At 33.7% G+C, this 27205-nt stretch overlaps 2 protein-coding genes across 2 annotated transcripts; one reads left to right on the forward strand and one right to left on the reverse strand.

The window, feature by feature from the left end:
- Positions 1–524: 524 nt before the first annotated feature.
- RpL19 (ribosomal protein L19) lies at positions 525–4046 on the reverse strand. The gene is made up of 5 exons (XM_089647710.1): positions 3996–4046; positions 3563–3669; positions 2973–3136; positions 1911–2101; positions 525–766 (listed from the first exon to the last, which is right to left on the reverse strand). Exons 1-5 carry the CDS (start codon positions 3998–4000, stop codon positions 628–630), a joined length of 606 nt encoding a protein of 201 aa, XP_089503836.1. The 5' UTR covers positions 4001–4046; the 3' UTR covers positions 525–627.
- Positions 4047–4315: 269 nt separating this feature from the next.
- Positions 4316–27154, forward strand: ACOX1 (acyl-CoA oxidase 1). Its single transcript, XM_089647707.1, has 13 exons — positions 4316–4716; positions 5128–5290; positions 9879–10047; positions 15805–15928; positions 16542–16786; positions 18831–18991; positions 19841–20003; positions 21545–21735; positions 22378–22527; positions 22617–22722; positions 23200–23352; positions 24066–24182; positions 24710–27154. The coding sequence occupies exons 1-13, from the start codon at positions 4593–4595 to the stop codon at positions 24851–24853; spliced, it is 2010 nt and encodes a 669-aa protein (XP_089503833.1). The 5' UTR covers positions 4316–4592; the 3' UTR covers positions 24854–27154.
- Positions 27155–27205: the final 51 nt, after the last annotated feature.

The following is a 27205-nucleotide window of genomic DNA, read 5'->3' on the forward strand; positions in this document are numbered from 1 at the left end:
AGTAGGTTCTGCATTTTGCCGGAAGCCTCCAAGGAGCGCTTCCTTTTAAAAGAACTCCAGTTCTAGGGTTCCGGGTTCAGAGTTCTTGGGTACAAACTGTATGCGGATCTGGAACCTGTTTACGTTGGAAGTGAGGCGAATGCGGTGGGACGTGTCTGCCGGGAAGAAATACTGTCGAGCACTGGGTACATACAAAGAGGTATTCGGGTCCGAGTTCTCTGGGAGTAGTTGATTTGAAGTAGGGGTAGGATCCATTTATAAATCCTTTTCGGTGTGCAAAATCACCATCCCAAATAAATCTCTTCTGCACCAAAGCTAATCGCGGGCCTGACTAGCTAGCGCTTCATTAAAATAAGAATAGATATGGGTGGCTAAGTATCAGAGCTTATTGTTTTTGTAAAGTTGCGTGTATAAAAGTACATAATCTGAATTTAAGTTAGTGGGTGCAAACTCTTTCATTAATTCATTTTCTTCTAAAAGACAACATGACAAATTCCTACTCAAATTTAAAAAGAAAACGAAAATTACATTTTTTTAAGCATATTTATTCACACAAAATATAATTTACATGAATAAAATGTGTATGTTGTTTTTCTTAAATTATATATAAAGTGTTGTTTATACTCTTTACTTCTTGGCTGTGGTGACAGAAGCTTCATCTTCTCGGGCGTAGGACTGCAACAGCTCATCCTTCTTGGTGGCGATCCTCTCATCGCGGCGCTTGCGAGCTTCGCGCACGCGGTTTCTGCGGGCCTCGGCCTGGTCACTGCAAACAATTGTATACCATTAATAACTGTTCTATTCTCTAATACAGTGGGGTGGAGCAATTACTATTGATAGCAAGGTAATTAAGAATGTTAAATCACAGAGTCAACCTCACAAATAATAATTAATATTACAGACGCGCCAAACGTTTTAGACAAATTAAAAGAAACAGGGCTGTTGTGAAGTGTCATTATAAGAATATCTACCACCTGAAAGATCCCAACATCAATAGAGCTATTTTACCAATATAAATCAGATGGACTAATTATTAGTTACGAATTTTAACAATTCCTCGAATCTCAAAGCTAGTATTCCAGTTCTATGAAACAATCGGCCCATGATCAAATAATAATGGAACTTTCACAGAACCTTAATTTGATTATTTGTTCAAATTCTGTGAAACAACCCGTCCCAGTTGTGAATGATGAATACTTGGAGCTAGTGAACGAGTTTGTGTATTCGGGAAGTATGTTTATGAGAGATCGAGAGGCTGATAAAGATATTGGAAGGGTAAATGCAGGAAACTTCATTAATGGAGAACTGAAAGCAGTTGACAACAACAAAAAATTGTCCAAAGAGGCAAGGCTAGCAGTCCACAATGGAGTGCTGGTACCTACCCTGATGTGTGGAAGTGAGGCATGGAACTGGCAGAGAAAGGATGAATATAGACTGAATGTTGTAGAAATGAAATTCCTGAGGCGTATGTGCGGTAAAACCATGTAATGATTGTGTGAGAAATGTGGAGATCCGCAAAGAATGCAAGGCTGATGTAAGCGTAATGAGTAAGATTAAGAAAGGAAGAATATATGATGCAAATGTGAATGGTAGGAGAAGTCGGGGGGGGGGGATGTCTGAGGAAGTGAACCAGATACTTCAGTCGGGCTATGTCAAGAGTCGGAATAACAGAACAGTATGTATGAATGTGAATGAAGTAAGGAGTGTGTGCCAAGACCCATTCTGCCTACCCCTGTAGAAAACAGCGTGATGGTAAACCCGTCCAACTTTAGGGACATAATAATTTTTAGCAGAATGGAAAAGCAAGAGATGGAAGAAAAGAATGCCTTGTTTGTAATCGTAATATTACAAATTATCAAGAATCCAAAACAATGGTAATAAAGATAGGAGTGGTTTGTTTGTTGACTTACCTCAGCATCTTGGTGCGGGCCTTCTCTGCCTTCTTCTTGTGAATGTATTCCATGAGGACACGCTTGTTCTTGAACACGTTACCCTTCGCCTTCATGTACAGGCTGTGGTATAAGTGACGATCGATCTTCTTTCCTTCGCGGTACTTCTTCAGTAACCGACGAAGAACCTTCATCCTCTGCACCCAGAGAAGCTGTGGGGACATTTAACTGTTTAACAAGCTGTATTTATTGTATTCATTCTCCAGTCAATTTCAAGTTAGCTATGTAAATGTATAATATTTTTTTGACAATTAAAAGATTGTCTATTTTTGTAAAGAACGGGGTAAAATGGGGAATACAGAAAGGTGGGACAAAGCTAATAAAAATAACAACGAGAAGCAAATATTTCAGCTTCAGGAAATATAATAAATACATTTTAAATTATTTCATTATTTATTAAAATTGATTTTTCACTTGACAGCCATTGTTATAGTTGTGAAAGTTTTAAGGTTGGTTTGTTTTCTCTTATTTAACCAAAATAGGTTCTTAATTATGTCAAAAAGAAAAGACATCAAATTATGAATTATTCTCCATTTTTCGCTTACTGAAATTGTTGCTTCTCATTGTTATTCAACTGACACATACGTCTTTTTTTCAATTAAAAGTGAATTTTAACCATGTCCCTATTTTCTGTTTATTTACCAAACTTTTAATTGTAAGAAAACTTGGGTCTTCAAAATTGCACCTTGCCCAATTATATGTTTTTAGAGTGCTGTAAAAACTTATGACCGGGTGGGTCATCATTGCTCATCTCATTTTCAAGTACTAAGGACGGGTTGTTTCAGAGAATTTGAACAATTCATCAAATTTCAAAGTTAATTTGCAAGTTCTGTTATTATATCAACATGGGCCAGTTGCTTCACAAAAGTAAAATAATATTAAAACAGTCGTTGATAATTAACTGTGAAATTTGATGAATTCTTCAAATTCTCTGAAGCATCTCGTAAGTTTTCGGCGAGTTCTATTTGACATATTGAAACATGCGTCTTTGTTACTTCACAACTGATTTGACAAGATGTTTACCTTGACGGGCATACGGGAGTTGGCTGTACCCTTTCTTTTACCCATGCCGCAATGACGTCCTTTACTGCGGGCTTCCTTGTTCTTGCGCACGCGGGCTCGGGAGTGGATGGCCACAGGCTTCTTAATGACGATACCATCCTTGATCAGTTTCCTAATGTTCTGTCCTGGAAGATTAATACAAACATATTAGTATGATGCCAAGAAAATAATATCAAATAGTAATTATAAAAATATGCGGTAGGCCGAATAAGAGTATTATTAGTAGATAGTGCTCTTACTAAACTTGAGTGAATTCTGTAGTACAGATTGTTAACACAAATGCTTGTAACATGATTGAAGAGGCACAGAATTTTATTTAATGATGTGGCGGCATTGCACCATTCTCAACAATTGTGAATTTATAATGAATGACATTTCGATGGATTTCTGCATGCATTAAAAATAAGGTTTGGTGGCACTTGTCAAATTCCAAAACTGTAATTCACTCCTGTCACTTTCCAATAGCACACCATGTTGTTTACCAGCCTTATGGCTATCACAATAACGTTTTATATAAGGGAGAAAAGTTGACGAAAATGTGGAAAACTCACTGGAATTGGTATTGGAAATTTCGTTGATTTCATTAGGGTCCAACCAAACTTTCTTCTTTCCACATCGCATAACAGAGGCGGCTAGCCGCTTCTGTACCTTGAGAGAACTGAAACGTGAAAACAGCCATTAGTGAACTGATGAATAATTGTACAAACTTCAATTTAAATTAACGATTGTTTCTATGAGTTTGATTATAAAGGGCCAACGACAAAATGTATTATAAATTGACAAGCACATGTGGTCCCCGCCATGTTAACATTTACGAAACTTCAAATTAAACATAACCTCTATGAAAGTAAAAAATCTCGACATTTAGGCATATTGAAAATGTAAAAAACATTCACACGTTATTTAAATTGATGCTAACACTGATTTAACTTTATTTTATGCAATATTATACGGTAAATTCGAATTATTTTCACTCCGCTTTACCTCATGCTGCTGCAGAAGTTCCCAACGTGTCTGAAAAGAAATAAAAATGGCCGGGCCGGAAACACATCAAAATATTTTAGCTTGATTCAACTATTTAAATATATTTTGATTTTGAATAAAACTAAAATCATTTCATAACTTTATACGTATTATTAAATTAATTTAAGAATAAACTTGCATAAAAAATATTAATTGAAAGGGATTTAATTGTTTTAATTCACTAGTTTGACTGCTTTAGGTCAAGGTAGGAATTTTCACACTAAAAATGTGTATAATTTTTTTTTCTTTCTGGCAGCCCTAATTTGACAGTCCATGACATTTGTGACGTATGATTTTTGGTGGGGAGTGGGGTTTTTGTTTTGTAACAAGAAGAAAACATGAAATGACGGAACGCATAATTATTGATGAAGTAGATTTGCGTCGATTAACACGAATCAACACGAGTCCTGTTGCGCTAGAAGTGCTAGATCGCGCTAGATAAATGCAATCGTCTTTTTTTAGTTTGACCGCAATTTGTGCAAATACCGTTTATTTTGTGTTGAAGTAAACTTAGTGTTATCAATAAATATATGAAGTGAAAGTAGTCATTTTATCATAATGCCAGCTATTGTTTGCAATCCGGATTTGCAGAGAGAACGAGATAAATGTTCTTTTGATCCGAAAGAGCTAACCCACTTATTAGATGGCGACGAAAAGAAGACGATCGAGAGGAAAAAAACAGGTTAGTCTCTTTGTTTATTTTGAACATTATAAATTTTTTGGGTAAAATTTTGTCATATATTTTTAAAATCCTTTCGTAATATATATTATTTATTAAAACAAAACTTTATTTTTAAAAAAATGAATGGATATCTTTAATTTAGTGCTACCACTGCTTGTAGGTCTGGCAATTATGCAAGATTTAGAGAATGGTGTGCATGCATAAAAGTGTTCAAAGTCACTGATATTTCCTGCTAATTTGTGCTGTATTATTATCGCTGTACCTATGCACATTGGTTTAGGCTCTAAAATAAAAACAGCGATAATTTGTCATACATAATTGCATATTTTCTGATGATAGCCAACCTCCGATAACAGAAGGAATGAAACATTAAATACAACCATGTAATTATTATAATTTTATTTTTTACAGAGGAGTACTTCTTGTCAGATCCTGCTTTCAATGATCCCATCCCACCTGAATACTTGAGCCACAAGCAGAAATATGAAGAAGCCGTGAGAAAAGCTTGTCACGTCTTCAAGAAGATCCAGGAGTACCAAGAGGCCCATGATGGAGGGGGCATGCAGCAGTTCAGGTAGTTTATCAGCCGACTTTGCTTCTATTTAGATATTTTTTAACATAATGTAATTTTTCTGTTTATTCTGATGGGCAAATTTAGATCATTAATATTTTTTAAATTCCTGGCAGATTGTCCCAAAAATCTGAACCCTTTAAAATTTACCCTCTTTTGTAAGTGTCAACTCCAATTTTGTTGAACTACAACACTCATTTAAATTAAATGAATATGCTTAAATTATCTGATTTTTACCGACGTATTTCTGTATAAAATTCTAAATGATGACAGTCCAGAATAAGGAAGTTGAGTGAAAAATATTTTGACTTATAAAAAATATGTTCATGTAGATCAAAAAATATTGATTCTATATATATAAATATATTTCTATATTATTATTCTTAGAATTAGTTAAACGTTCTTGAAAAAGCATTCAATAGCAATAGACTGTATACGCTCCACGATTGGTCGAAAGAATTCTGACGTCACATGTGTCGTGACTTGTACGTACAACGGATCACCTATGGTGCATCTCTTTCTTTTACATGAGAGATGGTCAGTTTAGATGAGAGAGGTGTATAGGCCAAACGTTTATTTGGATTTGTCAAATATATGTACGTATTTGTTGTTATTATTATATGAAATGGATTTCTAAAGATACATATTCGTATAGTGCTTTATAATAATATGTTGTTTATTGCATAACTTAGAAGTTTTTATTATTATACATGTCACATAACATGTGATACACTTCAGGCCGCCGGCCGCCCAGAAAAGTCTCACAGTGAACTGGGCTGTAAACCGTTATTTTACTTTTGGTCTTTACTTTTCTGCGCGGTGGTCCTGAATTCGCGCGGGGCAAGTCAACAAATAGCGAGGCAATACCGTACAAGTACCGTACCGGGCGGGAAAAGCAAATATTCTAACTTAAAATATTAATTTAACTATGAAATCTTAATCAATTTTTTTTTTTTTTAATAACATCAATTCTAATAGACGGTTATACATTGATAAAAAAAAATAAAAAAATGGACTCAACTTCCTTATTGCTTGCATAGATAAGCTTTCAGATTCCGCTACTTAATACTATAGACGTCGGGATTTATTTCAGTGCAGAAATTCTGGGACTAACTACTATATGTATTCCTCATTGCCCAGAATACTTATGTAGGGAAATAATTATAGTGAAACCTCTATCGTTTTTGAAGGAACCTGTTGAAAAAAATTACGAATAATGGATGTGGAAATTACGAACAATGGATGTGGAAAATTAAAAAAATGTTTCAATTTATTAAAAACGATACTTATTTCACATATAACCAAATGTATTTATTAAATATTTCTGATGTTTGATTTTTAATTTTTGTAATTTGTAAGGTTTAATCTGAAATTTCAAAAATTTGGTTAATTTTGAAACTCTTGAAATCTAGGATAAGTAAAAATATAGCGCGCGCGCACTACCACTGTGTTTCAACATTTGACGACTAGACTAAAGCGCAAAATTCACATACTGTTTGTGTATTTCTACACCGGACAGGCTCGGTAAGCCGATCCGCCGAGCAAATCCGTGTGTGAATTCTACTCTTAATGCCAGGAGTGGCCACCATCAGTAGAGGCAACTAAATCGTTTCTCTCATTTTCGAAGTTGCGTTCATTGTTTACGGTACCGTTAACCGAAACCAAGCATTTAGCTACAAAATATGATTTTAAAATGTATTAATCATATTTTTTAAAAAACTATGCATAGAGGAACATGCAATCTATTTTTGCAAGTTTTGTATGACATAAATTCGGGACTGGAAGAAAAAAAAGTTAAATGTGGGAAAACAATAAATCGAGGAACGACAGATCGAGATTTCACTGTATAACGAGTCAGTGGACATCTTCAATTTATCACAAATACAATATACAAATACAAAAGATTGTCACTAAGGCAATTTGGTTATCTATAATAAATACTGTATAATTTTTATTATTCGTGTGTAAAAGCTCCTAAAAAACTTCCATAAATAAATAAAACTGTTTTCATCAAATGTTTTCTTCTGAGATGTGGAGCTTTCAAATAGTTTATCATTAAAAACGATTAATTTATCTGTCGAAATATTATTTTTCAACATTCAATATTTTTCAATTGAAAGAAAATATAAAACTCTGAAATGAAGAAATGGTGCATACAAACATAACTATTTTGTAAATAGCAATAATCTCATTTAAAATCCTGTATAGTTTCCACAGTCAAACTGTGCTTTCTCTCTTGCATGTGTGCAATAATCGTTTAATAATCGATAATGACGTTTAAACTTTCACACCAGCACTAATCCGTTCATAATGTCTATCTTGCTTTATATATTATATTTACTTAATGCATTTTAAAATTATACCATTGCTTTTTTTTTTTTTTTTGAGTTTAAAATAATTTTTCTAATAATATTCCTATATGTACATATTGCACAGAAAAACATAATAATATAATCACTAGACATAATTTCAGATTTGAGCCTTTTTTGTGATAAATACATATTTCAGCCATTTTATTCTTCAAAATATGATTGATATTTTTTATCTGAGGAAACGGGTTATGGAACTAGGTAGTTCCTTTTATAAATTACAAAAAAGATATTGCTGTGTTTGAATTTTACTGTCCTTCCACCCCACAGAAATTATATTTTTGAGGAACCGGTATCAAATTTCCAAAAAAACTGGGTTCCAGAAGACAAATTCCTTTTTTATTGTTTAAATTAGGCATTGTTAGTACTTATTTAGGCATTGTTAGTGCAAATTTGGGCATTGTTGGTGAATATTTAGGCATTGTTAGTGTATAGTTTGGCATTGTTAGTACATATTTAGGCATTGTTAGTGAATATTTTGGCATTGTTACTGTATATTTTGGTATTGATAGTGCATATAATCCATTGTCTAATAATGACGTACCAAATTACATATACACAAGAGTTGTTGCGTTATATTAGGTTATAAAACTCAATTCAAACAAGCACAAATACCGATATATTTTTTGATTCTCTCCCTCTATTTTAGAAAATCTTTTTTAGGAAACTGAATTCGACATATAACACACACATCCACACACACAAACAGTCACACACCTCTCTCCTTCCCTAACATACTAACTAACTTAACAAGTAAAATGTATAATATACCACATATGCATATATGTCAGTGACATGTCATTGGTACCAATTATTGTATTAACTTGTATACTTTGTAATTATTGTCCTCTATGTAATTATGTACTATTTGTTTCTGCAATAAAAAATAATAATAATAGGTTGCCTGGTGCCCACGCCATAATTGTGGTGCTAAATAAGACAAAAATTTGACATGGGCTTCGGGTATATGAACATAATCTGCTCTTAAATAATTATGTAGTGTATGTAATATAATACCAATTTATCATTTTTTAGAATGCACTTTGAACGTAAGTCATATTATAGAATTTTGAATAAATTATGTCTGCCAAAAATTATACTTTGCTAGTAATAAGATAATCTTGGAAAAATATTTGTACAGTGCCCTTGGGGTTATTTTTCACAAAAACAGCGCTTTACAATTATCCAAATATTTTTACTATGTATTGTTATCAATTTATTTATTTTCTAATTTTACCAAGCTTGATGCTTGAGATTATGCAGCTCCAAGTCCTATTTTATTAAGCTTGATGCTTGAGCTTACGCAGGTCCAAGTCCTATTTTACTAAGCTTGATGCTTGAGCTTACTCAGGTCCTGTTTTAACTCGGACTGATTATTTCGTTTTACTGTAAATATGTTTGTTACAATCCGGTTCCGGTTAAAGATGGTGGCAATTTTTGGTTAATTATTAAATTATTTTTTCTAATGTGTTCGACCGTCAAATCGTTGTGTTTATTAATTAAATAAATAAATAAATAAATAATTGTTTATTCCAGAATGTGGGGAGGTTAGTGCAATCCCACACAATCCATAAAATATAACTACAATGTTATATACAGAGATACAATTAAGTACAAATAATTTAAAATGTAAGTTTGATAGAGCAAATAAAATATAAGAAAAAGTAAAAGGAACTATATAGAATGGAGAGTGTTAACATAAAACATTTAAATATCTTGTAAGCTTATCATCGGAGCGATAATTACGGGGGCCAATATTTTTCTCCAATGTTTTTCGATGCTCGATCCTGAGGTCTGGCGGGATTCGATGATGAGGATGTTTCTGGAGTTATTGATCCTTCCCCTCGTTCCGGCTACCCTGGATCTCATTAGGGCAGCAAAGCCGGGAACTCTTCCCTCCATGAACATCATTAAGTAGCTAGGTATTTATGTACCTACTTACAAATCTTATCAGAGGAAATTTTAGTTAAGATTTATTAAATTAGAAACACCCTTTTTTGGACACATTGTTACTAGTTGACATATTACTATTTTTTCCTTTTCATAATATTTGGCTCAACTAAATATTATTTATATTAAAAGGAAGGTCATTGGGAGTTGTATTTTATGGGAATAGATAATATTGAATGGTACATAAATAATTTGGTGAGATTCATTTAAACAAATTTGATTGTTTTTCGATGGTATTTCATTTCATTTCAAGCATTTGAATAAATTTTCAGAGAACTTCTCGGTGGAACGCTGGGATCGGCAATATTGAAGGATGGTTCCCCCATCACCCTCCATTATGTCATGTTCATCCCGGCCATCATGGGCCAGGGGACTGTTACGCAGCAGGCAGAGTGGATCTCCCGGGCCTGGAGATGTAACATTATCGGGACTTATGCACAGGTACGTAATATGTCTTCTCGCTTATAGGTATGAAGGTAAAGTATGTAATTTATTTAGTTATTTTGCAAAAACTGTTATTTCACTATGACATTGCAAAAGCGGTACAAATCAACAAAAAATATTGGATTTTCGAAAACTCAACACATTGACTTTGGATGTTTTTAACCATTATCTAACTAACTAACCATCACGCCGTTTCTCCACAGGGGTAACAACTCGATCTAGGCACACACTACTTGCCTCATTTACCTTCATACATCGTCTCATACATACTCTTCTATTATTCTGACTAGTCATGGCCCGACTCAAGTATCTGATTTACTTGATCAGATACTTGAGACTCCGACTTCTGCTACCATTCACATTTGCGTCATATTTTCTCCGTACACTCCTTTCTTCGCTCATTCGCTCTAAATGCCCAAACCATCTAAGCGTCCCTTTCTTAATCTTACCCACTATGCTTACATCTGCTTTGTATTCTTTGCGTATCTCCACATTTCTCACACGATCATACATGGTTTTACACCACATATGCCTCAGGGAACTGCATTCGGTCCTCCATTAGTGGAGTTACCTGCATTTACCCTTCTTTCAATATCTCTGTCAGTCTTCCCATCTCTCGTAAAGATACTTCCTAATAAATCACAATCCTCATAAAAGCACCTTGCACTTCCCATATTTTATCCTTTGTTTCCTTTCGTACCCTTTCAATCAAAATTCTACCATTTGGCTTGCCAACTGAGCTTAGCAGGCTAATAGCCATATGATTCACACATTCCATATGTGACCCTTAACCTTTGTATAACGGCCTGATCACAGTCCTTCTCCAATCTAACAGCGTGTAACCATCCTTTAAACATTGGTTAAAAAGATTGTAGAACCATGTGAGAATTATACGACTATCTCCTTTAAAATATTCAGCAGCAATATTGTCGAAACCGACAGCCTTACCATTCTTCATATATTTAATCAATCTTTTTATCTCATCCATGCCGATTTCGTTAACATTCACGTTCATCATCATTCATATCTGATTCTTCACTCGGGTCGCTTTCGAAGACTTCCTCAAAATACTTCATCCATCTCTCTTTTATTTCTTCCCCATTCGTCAACATTTTTCCATCTTTCGATTTTATCACTTTCATGTTTCTGTTTTCTGGACCACTCCGGATTCTTTTGACTTCCTTCCAAAACAGTTTAATGTTTTCTTGGAAGTGGTCTGTCATTTTGATTCCCTCTTCCTGGCGTTTCTTTAGTTCTTTCTCTCCAACTCTTACTCTTTCTTGCATCCCTTATACACTTCTTTCGCTCAATCCCTCTCTTCGCTGGAAGCACTGCCAGCCACTATCAGACATAACCATGCTTTTTTCTTCTCTGAGACCAGTGCTTTAATCTCATCATCCCACCATGCATCACCTTTTTTCCTACCTTGCGTACTCATTCCACACACGTCTCTAGCAGATTCACAAAGACTCACCTTTATGTGGTTCCATGTTTCGCCTATGTTTAGACCATCCATTCCCTTCTCATTCAATCTCATATCTGCACAATTCACATACTTAGTTCTCACATTATCGTTTTGCAGTTTTCTATTTTGACTCTTGTTGGAGTTGGTACCATTTTCACTTAAGAGCGCCGACCGCGAAAGAGTTTTACTCTGGACACTACCAGAAAGTGGTCAGTTTCAACTTCAGCCCCTCTGAAAACTGTTGTGTCCTTGGTAACAGCTCTCAACTTAGAGACAATTAAGAGACCATTAAGAGACAATAATAATATTTCTGATATCAATTCCTCTTTCCCAGTTTTCTCGTTAGTTTCACGTCTACCAAAACTTTAACCATATGTTAAAATGCAACATTAAACAATGTTGATCGTAGCTTCCTTGCTAATTTGCAATTAGCCAATTAATGATGTGAGCCTCTGTGCAAGTAATAACGTACATCGCATTATCCAGACACAACTACTAAACAGCGCTATTTTGGTAACAGTTGGCTGTGATATTATAGAATTCAACTAATAACAGCATTCCGTCATTAACTGTCACTCAATTGAACTAATCCATTTTGATTTGAAAATTATTTGTAGGAGCAATAAGTTCCTTTAGTGAAATCACCAATCAATCAAGTCTCGGTGATAAATGACAGAAAGATTAGCCTACATAATAATAATAATTTTACTGTATTGTAGCTTATCGCCTCAAGGATGTTTCACAATGAATAAAACAAAAACTTATTTTATAAAAGTTAAACATAAAATCTGTCTCACTTAAAATCACAAATGTAACTACTATTTTATTTTTTTATGTAAATAACGCACAAGAGTTGCAACTGCTCCCAACCACCTGAAGCCGGTGAAACTATGACATCCCCAATTGGGGTATGTTGTGAGGCTGAAGGTAAGGTGGGGAGGGGAAGTAGATAGGGGAGAGGAAGGTGGGGAAGTACATGGCTATTCAGATCTGGTCAAACATGACTAAAGTCGTTTCAAGCAATGTTTCGATTTGGAGGCTGTCAAAATGTCACTTCACTATCCATCGATCAACAGTAGAAAATTATATTATGCAATTGATTGTAGTTGAATTGTGTGCAATATGACACATTATTGTATGATTCAGATTGCGCACAGATAGATTATCTATGTGCTAACAACCATGCAGGACATTTAAAATGAAAGCTAATAGTAAATACATCCAAAAAAATATTTTGCTTCGGAAAATATTTTGTATAAGAAGCCCATTTTGATTACTTTGACACACAAATGGTTCATGTCCCTAGCATTGGCTTATGCACTGAGAATTCCCATTAATTAATTCATCATTCACATAAATTAACCTAAAGTGATAATAATTATTGACTTATTGGTTATTTCATGAATAATGTATGCTTACTATTCTTTTCGGGACTAATTCAAATTCTTAGGTCAGCTATTGCTATTAATTGAGCAAGGTTGCTAAAATAATTCCATTCTAATGATTTTAGCCTCAGCTTTTTGCATTGTCGTTGATTTAATAATATTGCAATTTGCATTCATTGTGATTGCTTGACGGACAGGTGTCTGAACACAGCACAAACCACTCTTCTAGAATGTAATTAATACTTCTGCAAGCAAAATAATAATACTGCTCATGACCTTGGTTATAAAATCAATGTCACTTAAAAACAGGTTATATCAGCTACGCATAGGTACTCATCTTTCAACTCTTTCCTCCGTTGTTGATTTTTTCTTCTTGCATAAATGTAAATGCTTTAATAGTCATACCTACCTATATAAGGTAAGGGGTAAGGTGCAATAACTTTCCGAGGTGATTCCACACATTACAAGTAAACATGATTATTGACTCTTTTAGAAATTATCCTGTTTTTTTTTAAAGAAAAAATCTCTGTATCAGAAGGTTGAATTTACATTATTAGGCTGGAAATAGTGTAACGCGACCACCACTGCGTTATGCGATGATACCATAGTGTCGCGCCAATGTCACCCGAATACAGTAGTCTTCAATTAATTAAGACGTTTTTATTAATATTGTATTCATGTAAATTTAAAGTATTCCACTGGAAACATTTGTTCACAGACTGCAATGGAAAATTTGAACTTTGTATAAATTGCTAGGAGGGCGAAGATGCACCTCAGTAATAACCCGCTCTGTTTAATATTCATTTTATAAGATTTTACACATGCACGCCCATTAGTCACTGAACGCTGGTACGCTGTACGCAGCGCATAGCAACTAGCACTACAGCTCTTCATTCATTCATTCACCTGTATATTACTGTACATGACCGACGAATTTAAGTCTGACCTGTATCCATGAAAACCGCACACAAACAATGAGAGTTTTGACGTTTACACAATATTTCAAAATTAAACAATTTTACCTGAAAGTACCTTAAAACATTGGAATTCGAACAAGGTTATTATTGTGTTTAATTCGTAGAACTCCTTTTACTTTTTTTTTAATTTATGGTAGATTAATTTTAATAGTTCTATTAAGTTCTGCAAGTATTTTAGTTTTTATTATCAAAACAACTGAAACAATAATAAAAATGAATTATTTGTGAGTTGTTTTGATAATATAAACTAAGATACTTGCAGAACATTATTAAAATTGGTTTATTTTAAATTTTATAAGAAAGTTGTTCATCCTTTTGACTTGAAATTACCACACCTTACTCCTGAACACCTTGCATATTGTTTTCTCACCTTGAAATATGCCCCGGTAACTTTTTTTAAAGTCATTCATTATTTTATTATATAATTTGATTTGACATCGTATTTGCCATAAGATGTAACATGTTGAATTATTTATCTATAAATACATGATATTTGACATGGACATTTACAGATAATATATAAATATTAAATCACCACACTAGGCGGATGCCTAGTGGACTGCCTGTTTCTTAGTGACCTATGGAACATAGTCATTTCGTATGATATGATATAATTAATATCCAGATTTTAAATTGTGTGACATAAATTCTCTCTTTCAAGATAAAATATAAATGCGTGTAAACATGGAAACAATCATCAGTCATTAACTCTTTTTGATCTTTGCGTCTCTTATTATTTTCCTTATCTAAGTAACTTCAGTAATTAATCATATTTTGTCCCAATGCCCAAACAACAGCACATATTATGTTAACAATAGATACATTATTATTTTATTGGTTCTATAAGCAATAAAAATTGTCGCAAAAAATATTCATTTTACATGCATAATATTACCTGCATCAGCACATAATTTTGCACACAGCTAAAATACGTGCCGTCTTACTAATTAGATTCTTACGTTCAACGTTGATGTGGTAAAGCCGGCCTTGAGCTATACTATAATACATATTTTTTATTAATAGGTGAAATACATATAAATCTATTTTTTTGGTTTGACTGAGGGTTTCCTCCCAAGGACTGGATCTTAACTGCTGTTAACTTTTAAAATGTCTTAAATAGTTTTAAAAAATAATGGTTCTGAGAATTGAATCTTCCTCATTTATTTAGTACATTAACTGCTGTACATTTCCACTTCCTAGAATCCACTTCATTCAAGAAAAGAAAAGTGAAATTTAAATAAATGTATTTAAAAATGGATAAGATTAATCAAATCTTGAAACATCATCTATGAAATTTTATGTATTAGAAAATAAACATAATGCGGTTGTCTCCTAATTATTTAATAGTTAATCACAACGGTAAAATTTAGTTTTCGATATCTTCAAAATGATCTTTCAGAGTGAATTTGGGTAAAACGATCGTTCAAAATACCCATGACATCACGAGATACAATTCACAATTCAATGGTAGTACCGCATACTGCCGTGCCAGTCATTTTATGTTCCATGATGTCACACTTAAAAATTTTAATATTTTGACATCTTGTATCTTCGGTATTTTCCAAAAATTATAATAGTTCTGTCCTCAGCACGCTCTAATTAATATGATTCATTTGTAAAAGACATGAAATTTCATTGTATGAGACTTCGCTAATGAATTATTTTATCTCTGCCTGAAATCAATTTAGTATAAATACTATTTAATAAGTACTAATTTATCTTCTTTATTATTATTTTATTTTATTTTAATTTTAATTATTTATAATACAAGTTGAAAATTTACAAAACATCATTCAGGAATATCATATCAGTACAATAAATGCTTTTCATTTTACAAACTTAATATAGAACATAATACATGTCAATAATTATAAAATAAAAGATAATAAATAATTATAAAATAATTGTTAAATTGATTGTTTTACAGACGGAGCTCGGCCACGGCACATTTATCCGAGGTTTGGAGACCACGGCAGCTTACGACGTGAAAACAAAGGAGTTTGTTCTGAACAGTCCGACTCTCACTTCTTACAAATGGTGGCCTGGAGGATGTGAGTGTTAAATTCAAACATTATAATTATATACACGGTATAAAGTATAATTATATACACGGTATAAAGTACAATTCGATACGCTATATTTTCTACTTTCATTCCTGTTTTTTTATAAAAAATTATGTTCACATCTCACATTGACACCTTCAAGTTTTTTTTTTTCGATTGAATGGTGAACACGAGTTTTTTAATCCACAGTAACAAGATATATATATATATATACATGATAGATAAAATAATATAATGAAGTTATATTTGACTTTACCATAAAAGATCCAGAGAAGAAAATTGTTTTTTAATGATGACCATTTTCAAATATCTCCCGAATCTGTTTTTATTTTTTGAATTCGGATGACTATTTTACCCTAGCTATTAACTTTCACTATATTTCAGACCTAATCCTTGATGGAAACGGTAACCGGATAAAACATAGCTTTAACGATAACCATATATAGAACATTGACAAAACAGAACATGATAAAATAATGGTTTAGGTTAGGTATGTTTTTTTTTCTTCCTCCTCTTCAATGTTCTGTATTGTTTTGTTATAGAACTGAGAGAAACATCTTTAAGACTACCTGTTGAACAGGAATTTGTTATCTATTTTCAGTGGGTCACACGGCCAACTATGCCGTGGTAGTGGCCCAGCTGTACACCAACGGAGAGTGCCACGGCATCCAGCCCTTCATTGTGCAGCTGCGGGACGAGGAGACGCACGTGCCGCTGCCCGGCATCAAGATCGGCGAGATCGGCTCCAAGCTCGGGATGAATGGGACCAACAACGGCTTCCTCGGTTTTGAGAATGTCCGAATCCCGAGGGATCGAATGCTGATGAAGAATGCTCAAGTCCTTGAGGTGAGGCCGAGTATAACCGTGTTATTTTTTTTTTGGTATAAAATAATAGGTTTTATTTAGTTTTTTTATTTGTAACTTTTCTTCACTTTTCAACAATGTTCTTTCTGTTTTGTTATGGATTTTTAATTTTTATTTCAGTCGCTAAACTAAGTCCAGGCTTGCGCCACCTTTCAATTTTTTTTATTTTTAATATCTTTAAATTCTCTTAGTGCTCTTTAATTATCAAACCGAGATAAACATTAACATAAAAAAAACATATTAAGAAGATTAAATTAGTATTATCATATACCTTTTATATGCCTTACAGCAAAAATCTAATTAGTAAATACTGGCAGTTAAATAAATAATAATATGTAACATACTCTCAGCACAGATATTATAATTTTTCATTAGTTGTAAAACAGTTTATAGGAGCACTTTACTTTGGTTAAGATTTTGATTGATTGGTTAATTTACACAGATAACATTAAAATAAATTAAATTTATAATGATTGCAAAACCGATAGGTTTTATCATTGATCTGACCTTTGGTCTTATTATTTCTGCATTTCATTGTTTTTCAATTTTAATAATATGTACACATGTTTAAGTGCGTATAGACTTGTTATGTACCTTACCATTGTCTTGTGATAACTATTATGTTCTTATACACATGCAATAATAATATTTTAGTAAAAAATACCATCCAGTTGTGTTAGTAATCAGAATTCAGAATTGGAGAATTTGCAGAGGTACATATTCCATTCCCATTGTGAGTAAAGAAGGTGTTAAATGATTGAATAGTAGTTGTGGAGAACCTCACAATGAAAGAATGAGATGAAACATCAACTTAAATTGGGCAAAAAATAACACTACAAAAAGTTGTTGGGTGACTTTTCGCCACTAGCCAACAATAAATTATGTAAATACATATTTGCACAAACAGTTTATTTTCCTTAAATCTTCACATTTTGATGTACGGTGACGGTATATTACTTTTTTATGTTCCTACTACTTGGTAGGCAGAGAGGACGGACCGGCAAACAACTCTGTTTTGGCACACACTCCTTGCCTCATTCACATTCATACTTTGGGTCTCATACAAACTCTTCTATTATTCTGACTCTTGATATGTCCCGACTCAAGTATCTGATTCACTTGATCGTGCCATGTCTTCCTCGGGCATCCCTGACTTCTTCTACCATTCACATTTGTGTCATATATTCTCTTTACACTCCTTTCTTCGTTCATTCACTCTACATGCCCAAACCATCTTCGTCCATCACCAATGATCTAATTTCTAAACTATAATGCCTTAATCCCTAATTTTTTGTCAGATAAATGGTTATTTTAATGCTTAAAAGCTCATGGTGGAAATTTCATTGCCAACTGAAAATGCTTTTTGCTTTTTCCTACTTTTACAAATTCCAGATGAAAAATATGTGCCCATTTCATTACCTTAGAATGCATTGTTTTAGCTACTTCAGATTTCTGCATAAGATTGCCACCAAAGACAAGAGTGGTTTTTTTTTCTACAATTGATTCCTAAACTCTAAATGCTGTAAAAAGACTTCTACAAATGATATCAAATGCTAAAGTTCAGTTTTATTTACATTCAATAAGAGGCTGAACAGTCTGAACACTTTAACTTGACCTTAAAAGTACTAATTATAAAGTACCTATTATATTATCAGGTTTTCGTATATACATGGTGTCCGGAAACTAGTGGTACATGCGGAGAAACTGATGAATCTACATCACAAAAAAAACCACAAAGAATATTAAGAATTGAAGAACTAAAAAAAAAAAAACAGCAAAAATTCTTATGGATTCTTGTTAGAAGTTGAAAACCTCAAAAAGATTGGTAACCCTTGGTTTAGAGTTTAGACAGTTAACGAAAATTGGGCACAGCCATTAATTGTATTGTATTTATAGGTAACTGGATAAAACAGAACAGTCACAAAACATAACATGATAAAATGTTAGGTTTGTTTTACTTTTGTCACTTTTCTTGTCCTGTTTTGTCATGGAACCGTATTCATATAATGCGTGTTTTTGATTCCAGGACGGAACATTTGTGAAATCCCCGAGCTCGAAGTTGACGTACGGCACCATGATGTTTGTACGTGTCGTCCTGGTTCAGGACATGGCCAACTACTTGTCTAAGGCCGTCACCATAGCAACCAGGTTCTCCGCCGTCAGAAGGCAGTCCCAACCTAAACCTGAGTAAATGTTCTTTTTTTAAATAATCAAAAATACTAATTTCGGTTTATAACTCTGATTCAATGAACTCTTGATCTAGAATTTGCTTTGAATTCAATTGTCATTTTTAAAAATTCAAACTACAGAATTGTGTGAAAAATTCAGACAAGCAATAAAGCAGGTACCTAATATAATATTTTAACAGAAAATTATTTTAATTGTCTTTTACAACATTGGAATTATAATGTCCCCTGATTTTCACGGGTTTGCGCTAGTGATACTGTAATATGTATTATTATATTTCAGTTGAATCTCAATATATATATATATATTACTTCTTTTTTAAGGTAAAGTTGACTATTCTAGGAAGACATCCTACAATATAAACATGAAATAAATTTGTAATAAGATACATTATCTGTAAACAGACAAAACTCAAGAGTATTCAGGGGATCTGCTCTGGCTGTCAACATGCCAAACTTTGTGTATTCTGGGGATCTGCTCTGGCTGTCAACATGCTAAACTTTGTGTATTCTGGGGATCTGCTCTGGCTGTCAACATGCTAAACTTTGTGTATTCTGGGGATCTGCTCTGGCTGTCAACATGCTAAACTTTGTGTATTCTGGGGATCTGCTCTGGCTGTCAACATGCTAAACTTTGTGTATTCTGGAGATCTGCTCTGGCTGTCAGCATGATAAACTTTGTGTATTCTGGAGATCTGCTCTGGCTGTCAGCATGCTAAACTTTGTGTATTCTGGGGAACTGCTCTGACTGTCAACATGTTAAACTGGAATGATTGCTGGATAAATCAATCAATTGTTTTGTTGTTCATAGTGAATGCATGATATGTTGATTATTTGATGATGTTCCCAGCGAGCCGGAGCCACAGATAATGGACTATGTGACCCAACAGTACAAGCTGTTCCCCAACATCGCAGCAAGCTACGCCTACAAGCTGACGGCCACCTGGCTGTGGGACCATTACAATAATGTGTCTTCTGAAATGGATTCTGGAGATCTCGATAGACTGCCCGAGGTTTGTTCTATCAACACTTAATTAACTATTATGCAATACCTCACTTTATGGCTGAGATCCCTGAAAATTGGAAATAAAGCAAAATGCCGTTTTGAATAAGTTATTTCTATATTGCATACCTTTATTAATTCCCTCACCCATGTGTGCCACAAACACATAATATATGTTACGGAAAATACTGGTCTAAGGCAGTCAAGTCTTAGATCAGCGAAATCATCTGCAATTGGAAGGTTGAAAGAGCCTAAGCGAAATCCGAACACTAAGTTTGGTGATCGTGCATTCGGAGTATCCGGCCCTAAGGCTTGGAATAAACTTCCTATGGAATTGAGATGTATAACCAGCCCAACAGAATTTAGATCCAAACTAAAAACTCACTTTTTCAGACACTCATTTCCATAAATCCGTCATTCTATCCAAATATTTTATTTTTTTTCATTTTTTATACTGTAATTGTTACATTATCTAGCGATTCCGTTTATTCAATTTTTCTATTAACTTGCCTACCAATGGACAATGGACAATATCAGCGGGAACATAACAAGTCAATCGGTTTAATTGTTGGCAGATGAATCATCTAAATGCGTTTAAGATTGACGATTGATTTTATTCATTAATTTCATTCATTTAACATATATATCCAGCTAACCATAAAACACCCTAATATAATGGAACTTCCTTCTTCTTCTGGCGTTAGTAAGATTAGATTGTTAATATTAATTTTAGTTGTAAGTTGCTAAATATGTAAATACTCGTATATATGTCGTTAAGATAGTAGTTATAGGCCTTAGTCGTAAGTCACTAGATATAAGTCTTAGAGATAAGTCAGTAGTTCTAGTATTAACTATTTAAGAAATATATTTGTACAGCGCCCTTGAGGTGATTTCTCACGAAAACGGCGCTATATAAATTAGCCAAATATTATTATTATTATTATTATGTTGTGGCATCCACGGGCGAAGAAATAAAGTTATGGTTTTGCATGTAACTCGAAAACGCCGATTTCAGAGTTACCTAGTTGTAGTAATTACCCCTCGATATGCATATATACTTAGGCTCTATTCAAATTTAAGAAAAAAATTATTATGTATAATAATGTATGTAAGATGCAAACAGATTTTTTAAATTGGAGATTAAATTCTGGAGTCTTGTGGTTTGTCTTTTATAGTTCTTGGCAAGACGTGTGTTGTATTTTATTTACTTAAAATAGATCCACTTCACATGGTCTAATGTAAACATAGGTACATTTTCACATTTAAATATGGTTAATATTGGTACATTTTTACATTTTAATATTGTTAATCTTGGTACATTTTTAATTTCACTAGGAACTGAGCTGTAGATTTGGATGTCTTTATAAAGAAAACAATTGTGTATTTAGATTTTTTCAATCTTTTTAATCTGATGTTTTCTTTCTGTCTTGTGTCGAATTCTATGATGCAAGTGTTCTTGACTTTTTTATATTTTTAGGATTTTTTTCTCCTTTTTTATTTTACTGTACGTTGGTTTGTAACTTCCTAATGCTAAGGTAATTATTCCAACAGTTGCATGCACTGGCATGTTGCCTGAAAGCCGTGAGCACGGCGGACATAGCGCAGGGCGTGGAGACGTGTCGCCTGGCGTGCGGGGGGCATGGCTACATGGCCTGTAGCAACCTGCCCACCATGTACGGGCTGGTCACCGCTGCCTGCACCTACGAGGGGGAGAACACCGTGCTGCTTCTGCAGACTGCAAGGTAATGTAGTGATGTCACACAATCTCTTCTCTGATGTTTAATCTGTTCTCTGGAGTTATTAAACCCTATTCTCTGTTCGTATTAAATCTCTTATCTGGTGTTATTAACCTCTAGACTGCATCAAAGTGTGTGTGTGCCGGCACTGCCACGCTGCACATTTAATATTTTGATTGAGCCCAACAATAGCACAACTATTTCAACCCAAGTCATTAGCACAACTGAAGTACGAGATTCAAATCAACTTTCATGTACACGATACACCAATTACTCAAACCTAGAAATAACTAAAGTCAGCTCACGCTTGAGAGGCAAGAGAGAGAGACAAAATGACTTAAGATGCTTCCCTACGTCTGAGGGTTAAGTCTATTCCAAGATGCTATTACACAATCTATCTTTCTAAGTCACTCAAAAACAATACACGTGATGTCTTGAACTATCATCATCTGTCTACACTGTGGCACATGTCGTGCCATTTGTATTTAAATAAATAAATCTGTCAGTTTTGATTCTTTCGTATTCAATCTAGTTTTAATGTGTTTTCTAATTGAGTTTCATTTGAGGATGAACACCCCAGCTATTACAAACGGATTGATACATACTGTATTTAATACACCAATTAAGACCTCTTATTTATTGTTCCAGGTACCTAATAAAGGCCTGGCACCAGGCCCAGAGTGGCTCCGTGATGACCCCTACAGTCAGCTACTTCACCAAAGCCCTGAAGAAGAAGTACGCCCCTTGGAGCACCTCGCTGCAAGGCATCATCGATGGTTTCCAAGTCATGGCGGCAGGGTTAGTTGCTTGTACTTCTTACACAGTTCAACTTAATATTTAATTTAACCCAAAAGTATGGTTTCAATGTAAGAATTTTTGTTTTACAGAAAGATTGCATTATGCTCCAAAATCATTGCCAAACGGGTGGAGAGTGGAATAAGCCACGAAGATGCTTGGAATCAGACATCCATCCAGCTTGTTGCAGCTGCTGAGGTGAACATTACAAAACATTCAACAAAAAAATTGCCTTATGAATTACAATGTCCAACCTATCCCATCAAAAAAATTTCCAAAAAATTAATTTCTTCACTTATTCCAATGAGAATTGGACATTGTTTCGTTCCTTCTCACCTTTTTAAAATTCACATATTTCACTTCCCAGATTGTACTTTCTGTAGTCTGGACGTCTTAGATCACATACTTTTTGGATCCCTAAACAAAAATCCTCTTTTCTATTAAGCCTTATCTAAAATTGCCTCCCCTCCGTTTAAGATCTCATCTCTTCTAAGTCTGAACTCGACTCCAGTCTTACATATAATTATTAAATTTGTCCATTTAATTAAAATTAACATTTAAATTCACCTTCCCTCTCTACATAATTTGAATTGATGGCCTGGAACACCCTTAAAATATGAATTCTGTCGTCTACCAAATTGAATACTATTGTTGTGTATAATCTTTAATTTCCAGACTCACTGCAGAAGTTTAGTGATAGAGAAGTTTAGTGAACAGATGCACATAATGGCCGCCAAGGCATCCTCGTCTCTCAGGGAAGTGCTGCTGTCTTTTGTAGAGCTCTACGCCGTGTACTGGGCTCTCAAGTGCTCTGGAGATCTATTGCGGGTAAATATTTTCCATTAACCCTTGCATTTTGCAGTATTGAAGAATCGTTTCCACCACACGGTACAAAGTAGTGTCTAACCTCGTACATTCATTTTGCCTTCAGATAGTTAGTTAAAGACAAAAATAAGATTGTCACTTTTTCAAGTTTGCTGTCTGTGTTGCTGTAGTTTTTTATTTATTTAAGTCTTTTGTTGAACCCTACGGTTTAAGTAATATGTGTATTGTAATTTCCCTGGGTTATTATTACAAGTTTTCTGACTCCAAATCAGAGTTTTCGGGTTGCACTAAAAATCATAACTTTTTTCCTCGCCCCACGTATGTCACAAGGACGTCCTCGATACGTGCATTATATGTTTTGTCATACGTGGGCGATACCTTCAATATGTGCATAATGAGATCAAACCAGAGTATTTACTTATTGGTTTGGCCCAGTTTTCACTTACTAAGGATGGGTTGTTTTACAGAATTTGAACAATTCATCAAATTTCAAAGTTGATTTTCAATTTCTGTGAAGGTTCTATTCATGTTCTATTATTATATCATTACTGACCAGTTGCTTCACAAAATTGATATAGTAACAGAACTTGGATAGATCCTTCACAGAACTTGAAAATCAACTTTTATATTTGATGAATTGTTCAAATTTTGTGAAACAACCCGTCCTTAGATTTTAAATTATTAATTCCTTTAAATTAAATTTATTGAATTTTCAGTTTACTTCCATTTCTGAGAAAGACTTGGATAACCTACAGCAGTGGCTGGAAGACCTTCTTGCCAAAATTCGTCCCAATGCAGTTGGTGTTGTCGATGGCTTTGACATTTGTGATCGGGTAATTTAACAAACTTTATTGTTTTATGTATTTTGTTCTTTTCGCTATTATATTATATGTTTATAACCTCAGTTTAATAACCTTGCATTTCATTTATTTGACAATGTTTTAAAAAAGAAGTTGACATGTTTTAATAATGAGTTTTAGATATTTTCACTAAGCATAACTTGTTCTGAAAACTCGGTAATTTGGTACCCGTTAATAAGTATGATGTTCAATATGACTGAATATGATATGAGTGAAGTATCCCACTTACTGGGCTGTGACCACCTTCAGGGCTGGCTCTAGGCGGGTGCAATTGGAGCAGTTCACTCCGGGCGCCGAGTTGCTAAGGCGCCCAGACGCTGATAAAACCTAACAGTCCTTTATTGTTCAGTTCCTAATGTTTGTTTTGACATGGGGCGCCAAAGTTTTATTGAAATGTATCTTCTTGAGTTTCCCTCTATTCAGTCACTTTACTGTTCAGTCTCTAATGTTTATTTTCTTTTAAAAATACAAACCTTAAAACTTTGTTATTTATGTTGAAGGTTCTGTCATCCACTCTGGGATCTTACGACGGGCAAGTGTACGAGAGGCTGATGGAGGATGCACTGAAGAGCCCTCTGAACGCCGAACCTGTCAACGACTCCTTCCACAAATACCTGAAGCCTTTAATGCAATCACAGCTCTAGAGAACAAATCTATCTTTGTTTTGCATTGTACTACGCAACCATTTTTACCTGATTATGCCAATGCACAAATACTTGGGTTAGTTGTCGCCAGTGGTTGGTTTGCAGTGACATTTTTTCAAGCCTAAGGCCACTTATCTACTTATTTAGGTATTATATTGTGAAAATGATAATGCACTGTCATTGTATTTATGTTATCTAGTATTTTCAAACCAATAATATTTCATGATAACAAAAAATAAGGCAAGTTATAGACAAATTTTGATAATAACATCATTTTTGTAATAACAAAATCCTAATTATGTATTATTTAAATTCTATTAACTTATACAATTTATTTATGGGATGTTCATATTTGGTGTCTTCATAATGTTTTTTGTATATCCTAGAAGTAACAGTACAGTCCCCTTTCTTACCCACCCCTGCTTATTTTTCGCTGTTGAGTTGTCATAACAAATTGGAGTTACTAGGGAGTCATACATCCATGATGTAGGCAGTTAAATTTACAGTCGGCGGTGTCGCAAACCTATTAATATTTTGTAAACCGCAATTTAAAAAAAATAACTTGCAATTTTGGATGGCTGATTGAAAAAATACAGACCTTAGTTTTTTACGAAACCCATATTTTTTAACCTCTCAGAAAAGGACTTATTTACTTTGTGTTCCTTTGCGAACTGTCAAAACGCGAAAATTTTTGTGTTATTCACGAGTTTTGTTAAAAGCTTCATAACTCACGTTTTGGGAAACGTAGCCTCATTCTAAAAACTGTTTTGGAAAGATTATGAAATTCACTATCGTATTGTTTTGTTGTACGTAAATATTTGCGTTTCTAAATATACATTTTCTGAAAACGTCAAAAATATCTAAAAATCGCTGACCATTATTTCAAAGCTGTGAAAAATGTACTGTTTTCTGAGTATCATAAAGAAATAACACTGTATATATTGAAGAAATATAATTAAAAACTATTAGTCACCTCAAAATATTAACCGTCCAAACTAAAATATTTTTAATAAATTATTTAAAAACGCAATAAATTATGAACGAACAAGATGACAAGTCCAATCGACATAGATAATGCACCTCTAGATTCCATAGATATTCTTGAATGCAGACGCGTAGCGTTATTCATTATCGATACTCTGTTTTTTAAATCATGGCAATCCGTATACTAGTGATGGAAATAAATCGATTTTTGTAAAATCTCGCGCGTTTACGTGAAAAGACGTACTAATGTCTTGACCGCTATTATCATATTTACGTCTTTTGACGTTCTAATGTTCCGAGTGGTTAATACATCTTTTGAAAACATAAAATATTTGATCATAATAGCACCTGAAAATCAGAATGATTGACGAAATAAGACATATCCAAACTATCCTTGTATTTACATATTTTCAGAAACATAATTTTAAAGCTTACACCTACCCCTTATATTTTTATACTGCTACTCTTTGGAATTTTTATTTAGACAGGAACTTGCTAAAAGTCCCGCCCAAATGTTGTTCATCACAGGTCTAAACGGTGTTAGAGAGATGCTTTATATTCAAATCTAGAAGTTAATCACAGAAGATTAAAATGTACACCTCTATAAAACCAAAAGTTCCGACCACAATTTGAGAAAAAATTATAAAACTTTTTATTTAAAAAAATTACATGTTTATTTCTAATAATAAAATTTGAAAAACATATTCCATTTCCATTCAGTTTTTAGCTTTCAAAACAGTTTTTTTTTTCTTAAAAACAGTTTTTAGCTTTCGGATACGTTCAGAAATATTCCATTTATTTGGATTTTATTGCAAAGCGGAAATAAACACAAATTCTCCAACCTTCTGACAGCGTCTTTAAAAAATATAACGGTGAATATGCCAGAGGCCTGAGGTGTTAGGGGTTATTTATGTTGTTTTTTCCATACACAAAAAAACTTTGAATAAACATACTAACCTAAACCTCTTAGCTTTGGAAAATAAAGAAAATTAGAAATAAATGTCATTGCAGGCCCACTTGTTGCATTTCCCTTGAGTACATTGTATTATTTTACAAATATATGTTATGTTTTACATATTTGCTCAGTGATATTATAATATTATTAATATTTTGACACCGAAAGTGTGCCTATATGAACAACTACTCTATTAGGCTAATGTTTGTTTATGTGTCTATAACCTGTGTATGTATGTACCAATATACAAATCGGGTTGTGCGATTGAAATTATTTGTTAGTAAGAAAATTGAAAATTGTTTGTATGTAAAGATGAAATTATTACTAATATATTATTTTTTTACGGTTATGAGAAAATATTAAAGGTTTTATAAAAAATACAGGCCTTTCATACTCATCTCTCTAAATTAAAC

The sequence above is a fragment of the Hesperophylax consimilis genome, chromosome 3, assembly GCF_061612785.1.
Source record: "Hesperophylax consimilis isolate HC1 chromosome 3, BYU_Hcon_1.0, whole genome shotgun sequence".
Classification (NCBI taxonomy): Eukaryota; Metazoa; Arthropoda; class Insecta; order Trichoptera; family Limnephilidae; genus Hesperophylax; species Hesperophylax consimilis.